General features: G+C 47.6%; 1 protein-coding gene across 2 annotated transcripts in view; it reads left to right on the top strand.

Annotated features, from left to right (window-relative positions):
• LOC121456660 (LIM and SH3 domain protein 1-like) overlaps window positions 1–4,286 on the top strand; it is a 40,211-nt gene extending 35,925 nt beyond the window's left edge. For both annotated transcript variants that reach the window (XM_041665025.1, XM_041665027.1), the window contains one exon: window positions 1,707–4,286. In XM_041665025.1, the coding sequence (XP_041520959.1) occupies window positions 1,707–1,880 (174 nt within the window). In that variant the 3' untranslated portion in view covers window positions 1,881–4,286. The remainder of the gene's footprint in view (window positions 1–1,706) is intronic.
• Window positions 4,287–13,565: the final 9,279 nt, after the last annotated feature.

The raw sequence follows: 13,565 nt of genomic DNA, 5'->3' as shown, positions 1-13,565 counted from the left end.
CCAGGTTCTTGGAGACAGGGGAAAAGGAAGCAGATGAGATCAGGCCAGGGGGAAGGAAGCCTTTGTGACCAGTGCGCTTGACTCTTGCTTCATGAAAATCACCCTGGGAGTTGGATAGGAGTGTAATCTCAGCACTTGGGAGTATGAGGCAGGAAGCTTACTGCAAGTTCAAGGCTTGCCTGGTTACATAGCTAGGTATTATTTCAAAATTTTGGTTTTTTTTTTTTTTTTTTTTTTTTTTTTTTTGGTTTTTCGAGACAGGGTTTCTCTTTGGTTTTGGAGCCTGTCCTGGAACTAGCTCTTGTAGACCAGGCTGGTCTTGAACTCACAGAGATCCGCCTGCCTCTGCCTCCCGAGTGCTGGGATTAAAGGCGTGCGCCACCACCGCCCGGCAAAATTTTGGTTTTTTTGGGAGGATTTTTGTTTGTTTTTGGTTTTGGTTTTTTTCAAGACATGGTTTCTCTGTGTATCCCTGGCTGTTCTGGCACTCGCTTGGTAGACCATGCTGGCCTCGAACTCACAGAGATCCTCCTGCCTCTGCCTCCCGAGTCCTGGGATTAAATTAAAGGTATGTTTGGTTTTGTTTTGTTTTGTTTTGTTTTGTTTTGTTTTTGTTTTTTAAAGACAGAAAAGAGAAAGTTCTCCCTGGTGCCTGTGTGGGGAAAGATGCGGTAGCAGCCTGAGGGGGCTGGTGTGCTGAAGCATAGCCGTAGGCTGTAACAGGCTGTATCGCCGTAAATAATTGCAAAGGCAGATATTAAAGAATATATATATAGTTTTAATATATAAACAAACTTACAGAACCGAGGTTCCAGTGTGGAGCCGGTTTCCCAGGAGGCAGGAAAAAAGGGAGGGCGCAGCCTCCGCGCCTCGATTTATCCATCAACAAATGCCCGAGGAAAACCCCGTCCCCTAAAGGGGCTGACTTAACCCTACAACAGGCAACTCCTCTGGAGAGAAGGATACAGTCAATAGACAGACAGAATCTGTTGGCCTGCCGTGATAGGTTTGGAAGGAGGAATCTCTGAGATGCTTTTGTCCCCTACTTGGGACTGAAGTCAGACTAATAATGCTTTCAAAAAGAAAACATTGCAACTGAAAACACTTCAAATAGTAGTGGCCACTTGTACCCCTTTTTGTTTTGTGGTGTTGAGAATCAAACCCAAGACCCGAGCATACCAGGGGTTTTATTTCAGATAGCTATGTAGCCCAGGCTGGCCTTGAACTCAGGATCCTCCTGCCTCAGTCTCTTGAATGCTGAGATTAAAAATTCTGTTACCACATCCAGTGTGGCGTATCACATTTTATTTGAGTTTTGCATTTTGGAGACGGGATTTCTCTGTGTAACTTTGGCTGTCCTGGAACTTGCTCTGTAGACTCATTCTCACAGAGATCTGCCTGTCCCTGCCTCTGGGATTAAAGGTGTGCACCACCACTGCCTGGCTGGCTAGTCACATTTTAAAACCACTATCTTAGCGTTGAGCCTATGGAACTTTACTGCTGGCCTGTGGAAACAGGTACAAGGCACTCCATGGCAGAGGCCATCCCCAAGCCAAGCCCTGTCTTCTGGTTCATTGTTCTCCTGAGGTCCTTGAGGGGTCTGGGAGCCACTTGGTTGAACCCTTGCCTGGCTCTGGTGAAGGAAGGTCTGGGTATGGGAGAGCCCCCATCCAATTCCCAGGCTGACTGTTGACTGTGCTCCCCAGAAACGGTACCGAGCCGTGTATGACTACAGTGCCGCCGACGAGGACGAGGTCTCCTTCCAGGATGGGGACACCATCGTCAACGTGCAGCAGATCGATGACGGCTGGATGTACGGGACCGTGGAGCGCACCGGCGACACGGGGATGCTGCCAGCCAACTACGTGGAGGCCATCTGAGCCCTGCCTGTGCTACCCCACCCTCTGTTTTCAATGCATTCCATGGCATCACGTCTGTCCTGGAGCCTGACCCACCCACCCTTCAGTGTCTCTGTCTTAAGACCTGCAACTGCTTCCTCATCCCCACCCCTCCTTCCGGCTTCTTTTGCCAACCCAAGCCTTGCTCTGCCACTCTGTCTCGGGCTCCTTCCTCCGGCAGATTTTCCCTTGGACCAACCGACTGATTGATTTTTCTCTCTGGATGGAATAGGCTGGGCACTCTGGGGAGGGCAGGATTGTTCTGGGGAGGGTGGGCTCACAAGGGTGGGCTGAGATGGGAGACCCGTTAAAGAGATCGGATAGGCTAGGCAGGCATAGTGGCATACAGCTTTAGTCCCAGCACTTGGGGGACAGAGACAGCCAGATCTCAGAGTTCAAGGCCAGTCTGGTCTACATCCTGAGTTCCAGGGCGACCTGAGCTATGTGGTGAGACCCTGTGTGGGGGAGGGGAGGATTGGTTAGCTTCCAGCTTCACTTCCTGCCTTCAGAACCCCTGGCCTAGCTCCCTTGGCACCCTACATCCTAGGGCTGGGATGAGCCCCATATTCCTCATACCTCCAGATGGGGTTCTGCACATTCCCCGGGGGTAGGTATTAGGCCTCATTTATGTTGGGACCAATGTGGTGAGTTTACCTTTCAGCTAGTCCGCCCTCCTGACCCTGTGTGTGTTCCTTCACACACTGAGTGTGCTGTCCTGCCCACACACACACCTAGGGTGGCCAAAGAACTCCTTGGGAAGCACAGCTTGGGTCAAGTTCTTGCCTTAGTTCTAGGGGCAGCAGCAGGAAGGAGGGAACAGGGTGTTCTCCCAAGGCCTGTTTGCTTCCCACCTCCCCCAGCCTCCAGGAACTCTCTTTATCTCCCTGGCCAGGAGCATGCTGTGAAGGGTAGAGCAAGGGATGCCTTTGGGACTTGAGTTAACTGAGCTCTTCCTTCCTGCTCCCCTGGGAAGAGGTCCCTGGGTCACCTGTGGCCTTCCATCCCTGAAACAAGGCTGGGCTTGTAGCTCTGCGAAGCCAGAAAGTTAAAACAGTCTCCCGGCCACACGGGAGGCCCCATCCTTTCTCTCACTCTCTGGGGAGGTGTGAGAAGGCTTTCCTGTCCTAGTGTCTGAGGCTACAGAGTACAGTAGGACCAAGTCACCCACACTGTGGCATCTCCCTCGAGGTTCTCCTGTCCTTGGAGCCAGGGGGAGAGTCCAGGGTTCCACAACTGGTAGGCAGCACCATCTCTGGACCGGTGCTAAACTCAGGTTCCTCCTTTGCACCTGGGACCTGAGACAGTCCTCACGTGGCTTCATTCATCTCTCCTGGGTCTCCTGACTCTCATCTTCACTCTGAGTCTCGTATCCGGTCCCTGCACAGCACACAGACCCTGCTACAGATGAGGTTTGAACCTGAAGGCACTGGTCAGGTCAGCAATGTGGTCAGGACAACCTGCGAGGGCTTGCTAGATGAGCTAGTGACCACCCTCCTTCCTGGTCACCTTTCCTTCTGACCCTAACCTGGGTGAGCCGAAGCATCAGGAGCCCCCGGGGAGGCGTCAGCCAGTCCATTCCATTTCTTCTTGATCTCAAAGCACAATGTGGTTCCAGGGACCAGAGGTCAGGGACTCGCTCTCAGAGGGCCTGTGCTTGGGAGGTGCCCCCAGCCTGGTTCCAGTCAGCTGAGCCTCCTTCCCAACATGTCAAGCTAGCTGCTCTTCTATTGCCCTAGAAATGGGGGAGACTCTAACACGCCCGCAGAGGGAAGAAGAACTATCTATTGGTGCTGAGGGCCCCAGCTGGAGTCCATATTCTTTTTCCAGAAGCATCCACCCCTAGAAGAGCACAGGATCCCCAAACCCACGTCTCTTTCTTCAGAAACGTTTTTCAGCCAGTTAAAACCCAGGAAAAGAAAGGCACCTTGGCTAGACTGTGAACTTAACTTTTGTGGGCCAATCCTGCAATGCGAGAAGCCCTGTGGTGAGGGACTTGAACTCTCCCCACACCGCTTCCTGTTTTCCGCCCTCACGTCCCTCCAGGGAACATTTTCTTTGTTAATAGCTGGACACAAGATAAAAAGTACCACCCCACAAAGCCTGTATTTAAAAGGAAACAAGTGACCCTGTGAAATTTGCCTCTGTCCAACATTTCATCTGTGTGTGTGTGTGCGTGCGCGTGGTGTGTGTGTGTGTGTGTGTGTGAAGCCACCCACTCATCTTTTTTATGGGGTTGTCATCTTTCCTTGGTCTGTTTGGTCCCCTTCCTCCTGGCCTTGTGCTCGGGATCAGTTCTTTCTGGCCTGTAATGACTCTGAACATTGACTTGAACCACAAAGGGAATCTTTATCCTGGTGACGCAAATAAAAATCTAATTTTTACCTGCGACTGGGCTTTCTCTTTGGCTCTAAAAGTAACTTCTGTGTGTGTCCTGTCTGCTCCCCGACAGTGAGCCCAGGTACCCCTCAAAGAGGAGGACTGACCCAGAAACTAAAGGAGGGCTGGCTCTTCATCAGGCCTGCCTCCGCCTTGAGGATGTGGCCCCGCCCTCCAGTGTTTTCCGCCAGTGACGCCGTGGGAGACGGTCCAAGACCGGCTTTCCCTGCGCAAGGCTGGCTGGCATTCCCTGCTTTCTGAGACCCCTCATTCTGTCCCCCCTGTTAAGCATCTTCCTCCCTCCTAGCCAGGGTACTCAGGGTCTTTTGCTGAGCTCGTTCGAGTTCCTGGTGTCTGGCTATGGGAAGGAGCACTCGAGGCAGCCAGTGAGCTCAGCCCAGCGAGGCACAGTCTAGCCCAGTGTGTACCGCCGCCTCATTTGAAGTGTAAAATGCTAACAACTAGGACACTGCACAGTGCCGCAGAGCCTGGATAAACCTGGCAGGCAACACAAGGCAGTCTTCCCACTTTCCTACCTCCTCTCCCAGCCGTGTGATGTCCCCAGCCAGCTTGACCGCAGGCACTATAACCAGCCTCTTTGTTCAGTGGGTCTGGGAAGGGACCTGTGGTAGGCGATACAGCTCTCCTGGACCCCGGCTCCTGGTCATCAGCTACCTGTCCGGAGGCTTTGTGGGGAGGGGCATTTTCTACTGGGGCCACACAGGATTCCCTGGCCCCAGGGGAGCAGTAGATGAGAGGCAATGAGCTAAATGTCATCAGGGGAATGGCCAGACTGAACCCAGCAGAACAGGAGTCTGGGGAGTGCTCCAGGGGTGGGGAGTGCTCCAAGGGTGGGGAGTGCTCCAGGCAGTGCTGAGCTAACCCTCAAGGAGCTGTCAGCTTGTGGTTCCAAACAGCAGCAGAACAGCCTGCTCGCCTGGCGTCTATGTGCCTGTCTGCTCCAGGTTCCATCCTGGAAGCTTGACTTGTTACCTGCTGAACTGCCTGCTCAAGGAAGGCTCCTTTTCTGGGAGTGGCCTACGTTCTTGAGGCCTCCTGTTAAAAGGGATAACTAATATCTCAAAGCTTGGGCTCTACAAATAAAATATGTAGGCCTCAGAGGTGGCCTACAGGAAAATTTCCCTTTTATAATAAATAATAATAAACAGTTGGTGCACACAGCAGAAGTCAACAAAATATATATCACTGAGGTGTGGGGTTTTTTGTGGTTTTTTTCAGTGTACGTGTGTGTGCAAATGTGTATGTCTTTATACCACAGGGTGACATCACAGGACGATTTACAGGAGTTGGTTCTGTGTTTTCCACCATGTGGGGCACAGGGATCGAACTCAGGCCGTCAGACTTTGTGCAAGGCACCTTTGCTCTCTGAGCCCTTTTGTTGGTTCTGATGCTACTGATTTTTTTTTTTTTTTTTTTTGGTTTTTCGAGACAGGGTTTCTCTGTAGCTTTGGTGCCGGTCCCGGAACTAGCTCTGTAGACCAGGCTGGCCTCGAACTCCCAGAGATCCGCCTGCCTCTGCCTCCCGAGTGCTGGGATTAAAGGCGTGCGCCGCCACCACCCGGCGATGCTACTGATTTTTAATAAGACACCATCTTTTCTCCCTCAGAAAAAGATTTTTGAAAGCCGGCTGTAATCTAACACTCAGGAGATTGAGAGGTGGAGGCTGGCAAATCCAATCAAGGCCAGCCTGGGCTACATGAGACTTTCTCAAAACAAAACAATAAAAAAAATGGGAAAAAAAACTCCAGTTAACTATGCATTTCTGGACACTCACTACCCAGGAGTGGGTGTGTGGGTTTCTCAGGGTCTTCTCTGAGGATGACCCTGGGCTAGCCTCTCTAAAGAGACAAAGAAAGCAAATACAGGTAATGACAGAACGCCATGTAACACAAAGGAGCCTAGGCTCTCGGCTCTCCCAGGCCAACAGTGCAAGCCAGTGTGAGGGGACTACGGATCTAGGCCAGGCCATGGTGGCGGCCCTGGTGGCTCATACCTCTAATACCAGCACTCAGGAGGATCTGCAAATCAAGTTCCGGGACAGCCAAGGACTGTTACACAGAGAAACCCTGTCTCGAAAAACCATAAGTAAATAAATAATAATAAATAAATTTAGAAATGAGAGCCTTGCTTTGAGTCCTGCCCCCTGTTGACAAACTGAAATATCTTAAACTCCTGACCACCTCTGAGCCCAGGCTATACAGACTTCAGACAGGTTGAAATTACCCCATGTGTGCAATACCCGGCACAGTGTAAAACTTGTGTTGGTGCCAGGGATGTTCCCTGAGACCACGTGAGTCCTTTGAACTAGCCGATGGCCCACACAACTGGTAACAATTTGTTTTTGAAATAAATTGCCAGAGGTGCGAGAGGGAGAAGGAAGGCCGGCAGGAGAATCCGATCCTCAGGGGTCTGAAGAGATTCTCCACTCAGCTCCCCGAGCTGCCCACTCAGTGCGGAAACTCTATCTAAATACAGATAGCGGTTCCACGCAAAGGGGCGGGGCTGGCTTCCTGGGAAAAAAAACTGAACCTCTCCGGTTTTGCCTGGTCTAAAAGTAGCTGTTCCCTGGATACCCATCGTGGGCTTTGTGATTGGCTGACCGTGATGATGGAGGTGGAGAGTAAGCGGCTGATGGAGTTGCAGCATCCCTTAACCTCAGGTCCCCGGGAGGTGGGGGAGGGAACAGGAAGGGGGAGGGAACAGGAGCCATTTCTCTGCGCTGACCGACCTCCACGCTTGCAGCTCCCGTTTTCCCGGAACCCGGGCGGCTCCATTGCTTAGTAGTGCGCCATGCTGGATATTTTCATCCTCATGTTCTTTGCCATCATAGGCCTGGTGGTTCTGTCTTACATTATCTATCTGCTCTAGTGGCCTGGAGCTGCAGGGGCTGCGAGGCGAAGGATGGAGCCGAAGCGCCGAGCATCCTGCTTGCTGACGCACCGGTGGAGTTTTGCTTCTGGGCATTATTCGGGTATTGATTCAAAAACAAAATGAAAAGAGAGCTTGTCTTTGTATCTATTTCTCAGACACGTTGAGGTAGCATTTCTTGGATCAGTCTGAAAAGAACAAGAAAGGCAAGGTTCCTTTGGGAACCAATTTAAACTGTGATTTCTTAAAATTAAAAATAAACTTCACAATGCACTGGGTTTGAGGGAGGGAGGGAGGGAGGGAGGTGTATGGAAGAGAGGGACTAGCATGTCCTAAGTTCCTCTTCCATTCGGACATTTTCTACTGGCAATGACTACAGTACATCCTTATGGATGGGGCGCGGTGGTTTCCAAGTCTGCCCGCATAACTGCTTTCATTAACTATTAACTCACTAGTGATTCATTCCCACTCGAGAAACAATAGCGAATGACATTTCCTTGGGGTAAGGCCTGGGGGAGGTGCCCACTTTTCCCAGCTGTGGAATTTGATGTGGAGGGGTTTCCTGACCCGCTGAGCACTTTCTTTCTGGGTTTCCCACAGCTCCGGTGTTCCGGCCAGCAAGAGGGCTCTGCCCAATAGCAGGACTGCTGAGGTCCTGGCTTCTTCCAGTGCGTCCATCCGGAGACGGCTAACCCTTGGCCAGCAGGGGCTCTGTGAGGCAGAGGGGCTCCTGGGGACATCAGGAGTTCAAGGACACAACTGGCAGCTGCTGCGTGTGTTTAAGCTGTAGACAGGGTGCACGGAAAATGTGGAAGGTTGAAACGCAGAACCAGTAAAGTCAGTGGAGAACTGCCCAACATTTCATGTGGGCAGCCTTTCCTTCGGTCTAAACGCAGTAACTGCACACGATGCCAAAATTTTCTGTCCTTTCTATCTTCACGAGCAGGCGTTCCCTTGTAAACTCAAGGGCACATTCAGCTTGTCTGTCTTATCAGCGTCTTTATAGATTGTACAGTCTGAGGTTGTGTGGTTTCCCTCGATCTCCAGCCTTCCCCCCCAAAACCCCTATCATTTGCAGTTTTTAAGATTTATCATTTCCTCCCTCCTGACCCCATATGTCCCCAGCTTCTTATTTGATGAGAGACGTGGTTGTGTAGTTCTTATTCTTTGTGGTTACCTATAAAGCATTGAAACAAATGTCTATACTAATTTAGGAAAATAAGTTTTACCCCTAAGGATGGGGTTTTAAAACTTTTTTTGATTGTTAAATGTTCTTTTGGTTTAAAAACAAAACAAAACTGTTTTCATATTTCCTTGTCCAGTTAGGGTTGGGGAAAAAAACCCATGTTTTAGGAAACAGTGGATTTGGCCCCCATCTGTGGTGTCTGTTATTCCCTTGGAGACCCCATCGTAATTGTTCCATATTGGTTTTCTTCTCTAGTGTAAGAATAAACAAGGAAAAAAGGATTAATTAAGAATTTCTTGTGATAGTATTTTGTCCAGTTGCTGAATTTATTTATTTGGGTTTTTGAGACAGGGTTTCTCTGTAGAGCTCTGGATGTCCTAGAACTGGCTCTGTAGACCAGGCTGGCCTCAAACCCACAACTGGAAAGATGACTCAGTGGTTAAGAGCACTGCCTGCCCTTCCAGAGGACTGGGGTTCAATTCCCAGCACCCACATGGCAGCTCACAACTGTCTGAAACTCTAAGATCTGACACCCTCACTCAGACATATATGCAGGCAAAACACAAATGCACATAAAATTTAAAAGTGTCTCACACCTTTAACCCCCTTCTCGGGAGACAGAGGAGGGCAGGTCTTTGTGAGTTCAAGGCCAGCCTGGTCTACAGAGTGAGTTCCAGGACAACCAGGGAAACCCTGTCTCAAAATAAATAAATAAATTGAGAAGGAAAGCGAGATTGAGATTTGTTTAATTTTTTTTGTTTTGTTTTGTTTTTCGAGACAGGGTTTCTCTGTGGCTCTGGCGCCTGTCCTGGAACTAGCTCTTATGGACCAGCTGGTCTTGAACTCACAGAGATCCGCCTGCCTCTGCCTCCCGAGTGCCGAGATTAAAGGCGTGCATCACCACTACCCGGTTTGAAATTTGTGTAATTTGTATCACAAGTTTGTATCTTAAATAATTTCCTGGACAAGACCGCACAAGGTGGAGAGCAAGCCTGTGGTCCTCCAGATGAGACAGGAGGACCGCTTAAGCAGCAAAGGAAGACCTCACCTCTTCCCATTTTTTACTTTTGCAGTGCTCAGGTCTGACCCCAGGGCTTCGTCCATTCTAGTCAAGCACTCTACCACTCCCCCAACTTCAGCCCAAGATCCTCACATCTTACAAGTAATGATGATAAAATGCAGGCAAGAAACGCTGCTGACCTTCAATATGACATTTAAACTTTAGGGCTTTAGTTCACTCCTAGACTGGAAAAGATTTTCTATCCTTTCTCATGTTAAAATTCTAAAACTCACAGAGCTGCATGGCTAGTCCCAGCACCCGGGAGGCAGAGGAGGCAGATCTCTGAGTTGAGCCCAGCCTGGTCTATGGAGTGAGTCCCAGGATAGCCAAGGTTACACAGAGAAACCTTGTCTTGAATTTTAGTACTTGGGAGGCAGAGGTAGGTGGATCTCTATGAATTCAAAATTAGCCTGGTCTACAAAGCAAGTTCCAGGACAGTCAGGACTGTTACACAAAAAAACCCTGTTTCAAAGAACAAAGAATAGATGGGCGGTGGTGGCGCAAGCTTTTAATCCTAGCACTAGGAGGCAGAGACAGGTAGAACTCTGTGAGTTCAAGGCCAACCTGGTCTAGAGCTAGTTCCAGGACAGGCTCTAAAACTGCAGTGAAACTCCGTCTCAAAAAACAACAAACAAACAAAAAACCCAAAAAACAAATCTAAAACTTTTGGCTACACAATCTTCAGAAATGAGAGCACCTAGCGCAGTGTCCCTAGACTCTCATCCTTCCCCAAATGGTTTTGTTTCAGGCTGGCCTCAAACTCAGTCCTCGTGCTGAAGTGACAAGGTGTGTGCCCACCTTAACACAGTACCTTATAATGAAAATGCAACTGCAAGATAAATTTGAGGAGGAAATCTACTTATTTATTGCAAATATTATGTCCAATAATTTGTCTGTGGTGTTAGCACATTACCAAATACAAACCTACGTGACCATGTGGATCTGAGACAAGAACCCCACAGATTCACCAATGTAATAAGTATGACCTTAAACACTGATATATTTAGGGGTGACCTTCATGGGCACCTTGACCTTCCCCTTTCAACTATTTCTCTGACTTTAGCATAATTTTATTATTTCAAGCTCCAATTCCTTCCTTCCTCCCTCTCCTTCCTTACCTAACCTTTTTCTTGAGACGGGAGTTGGGAGGGGGGTCTTCTTATGTAGCCCAGGCTGGCTTCAAACTTGAAATCCTAACAGCCTCCACTCCCGAGAGCTGGGATTACAGGTCTGTACTACCACGCCCGGCCCAAACTACAATTTTCTACCAAGATAGCAGTTCTGTATCCTTACCTAAGCAAGTATCAAGATTGGAAGGAATCCAAAGTCCAGAGTTAATTACGGTGGTTAAATTTTTATGGTGTAGTCTCTAATCAAGCTCACTCTGAAGTTTTATGAAACCGAAGTTCTGCAGTCTGTATCAATATGAAACTGAAACACCTTGTCAGTAACTCAGTGGGAGGGCAGGGCTGATCTCTGTTATACACAAGGTGACATAAGTCTCTAGACATGGGCCCAACATAAGAACAGAAAGATTATCCTCTAATTTTTTTTAATTTAACTTGTATGTAAGTGTTGCATGCCTGAGTGTATGTCTATGCACAATGTTCTGCTGGAGCCAGGGAGGTCAGAAGAGGGTGTCAGATCCCCTGGAACTGGAGTACAGATGGTTGTGAGCCACTATGTGGGTGCTGGGAACTGACTGAATTTGGGTCCTCTGCATGAGCAGTAAATGCCCCTAACCATTGGACCATCTCTCCAGTCCCAGACTAGCCTTTTTTTCAAATGCTGTTTATAAAATAAAACATCATAGCTGAAAAAAATAGTGTGTGTCTGTGTGTCCTCTCCTGACAGTATGTGCACGGGTACCACGGTCTGTATGTGGGAGTCTGTCCTCTCCTGACAGTATGTGGGTCTGTCTGTGTGTGCATGGGTACCACGGTCTGTATGTGGGAGCCTGTCCTCTCCTGACAGTATGTGGGTCTGTCTGTGTGTGCATGGGTACCACGGTCTGTATGTGGGAGTCTGTGCTCTCCTGACAGTATGTGGGTCTGTGTATGCATGGGTACCACGGTCTGTATGTGGGAGTCTGTCCTCTCCTGACAGTATGTGGGTCCAGAGGTTCAAACAGGTTGTCAGGTGTGACAGACGGGCACCTTTACCACTGAGATGTCTCATCAGTCTACTCCATAGTTTTAAGAAATAAACTTCGGCCATGCATGGTGGTGCACACCTTTAATCCCAGCTCTCGGGAGGCCTATGCAATCAGATTTTTGTGAGTTGGAGGACATCCTGGTCTACAAAGTGAGTTCCAAGACAGCCAAGACTACACAGAGAAACCATATCTAGAAGCCAAAGGAGAGAGAGAGAGAGAGAGAGAGAGAGAGAAAGAAAGAGAAAGAATTTCTACTTTGTGCCTACTCACTCATGCAATAAAACACTCAGGAATAACAATAGGTTTTTGTTGTGTTTTCTCTCTCTCTCTCTCTCTCTCTCTCTCTCTCTCTCTTTCTTAGACAAGGTCTCACTAAATAGCCCAGTGAGACTGGCCTCATCTTCTTCATCTTCCCGTTTCAAACTCCCCAGTGCTAAAATTGTTTTGTTATAATAAATTTACTTATTTTTAAAATTTCTTATATTGTTATCTTATGTATACAGGTGTTTTGCCTGCGTGTATGTCTGTGTACCACACGTGTGCCTGGTGCCCATGGAGCAAAGGTCAGAAGATAGTGTCTCCTAGAAATGTAGCTACGGACAATTGTGAGCTGACAAGTGGTATTAGGAATTGGACTCTGTCCTCTGCAAGAGCAGCTATTGCTTTTAATTGCTGAGCCAGCTCTCCAGCACTGATAAATTTATTTTTCCCATAGTGGCACATACCTTTAATCAGCAAGAAGCAGAGGCAGGTGGATGGTCTGTGAGTTTAAGGCCAGCCTGGTCTACAGAGTGAATTCCCAGGCCACATAGTGAGACCCTTATCTCAAAAACACAAATCAAAACAACATTTTATTTATATACAATACTTATTTATTATATATATACTTATTTTTATATAAATAAAATTTATATATATTTTATAATATAATATATAATAAATATTATATAATATTATACATAATAATATATTGTGTATATATATATTTTGAGACAGGGTCTCTCTATCCTGAAATTCATTTTGTACACCAGGCTGGCCTCAAACTCACAGACTATCCACCTGCCTCTGCCACCTGAGTGCTGGGGCTAAAGGTATGCACCACCACTATCCAGATAACATTTTATTTTATTTTTAAGATAGTTTCCAAACTCTGTCTAGGTCAGTCTCAAGCTTCTGGGTTTAAGTCATCTTCTTGCCTCTCCAATAGTTAGAAAAAAGTAAACTTTTTTTTTTTAATTCTAGCTGTCTTAGAATCCATTATGTACTTTAGGCTGGCCTTGAATTTGTGACAATCCTCTTGCCTCAGACTCCCAAGTACTGGGATTACAGGCATAAACTACTACTATGTCTAGCTGGAGAATGCTATATTTCATATTTAAACTACATGTATATTGGCATTCTCAAGCACCATAAAATACTGAAATTTTTTATTAACATTCTTTTTCTTTATATGAATTCTTTATATGAATTCTTTATATGAATTCTTTAACTTTTTATTGTTGTTATTTTTGGTTTTATAAAACGGTTTCTCTGTAGCTTTGCAGCCTGTCCTAGAACTAGCTCTAGTAGACCAGATTGGCCTCAAACTCACAGAGATCCGCCTGCCTCTGCCTCCCTGAGTGCTGGGATTAAAGGTATGAGCCACCACTGCCTGGCTATTTAACTTTTTTTTATGTGCACTGGTGTGAAGGCTATCAGATCCCCTGGAACTGGAGTTACAAATGGTTGTGAGCTGCCATGTGGGTGCTGGGAACTGAACCCAGGTCCTCTGGAAGAGCAGCCAGTGCTCCTAACCGCTGAGTCATCTCTCCAGCTCCTAACACTAAAATTTTTATTTGTGTAATATAAAATTTTATATACATTTTACAGATTTCTGTTCCAGTGCCATCATGTCCAGAAAGATGGGAGTTAAATATGGCTCATGCCAATGCGGTAAAACGGATCTAAATCACTAAAAATTATGCTGAAAAAATTAAGATGACATAATCCTAAGAAATATTA

Source organism: Microtus oregoni, unplaced genomic scaffold (genome assembly GCF_018167655.1).
Source record: "Microtus oregoni isolate MIOR12 unplaced genomic scaffold, Mior012 000015F_ref0000493, whole genome shotgun sequence".
Classification (NCBI taxonomy): Eukaryota; Metazoa; Chordata; class Mammalia; order Rodentia; family Cricetidae; genus Microtus; species Microtus oregoni.
Note: the sequence above shows the minus strand (reverse complement) of the source record. Positions and strands in the feature narration are given on the sequence as shown.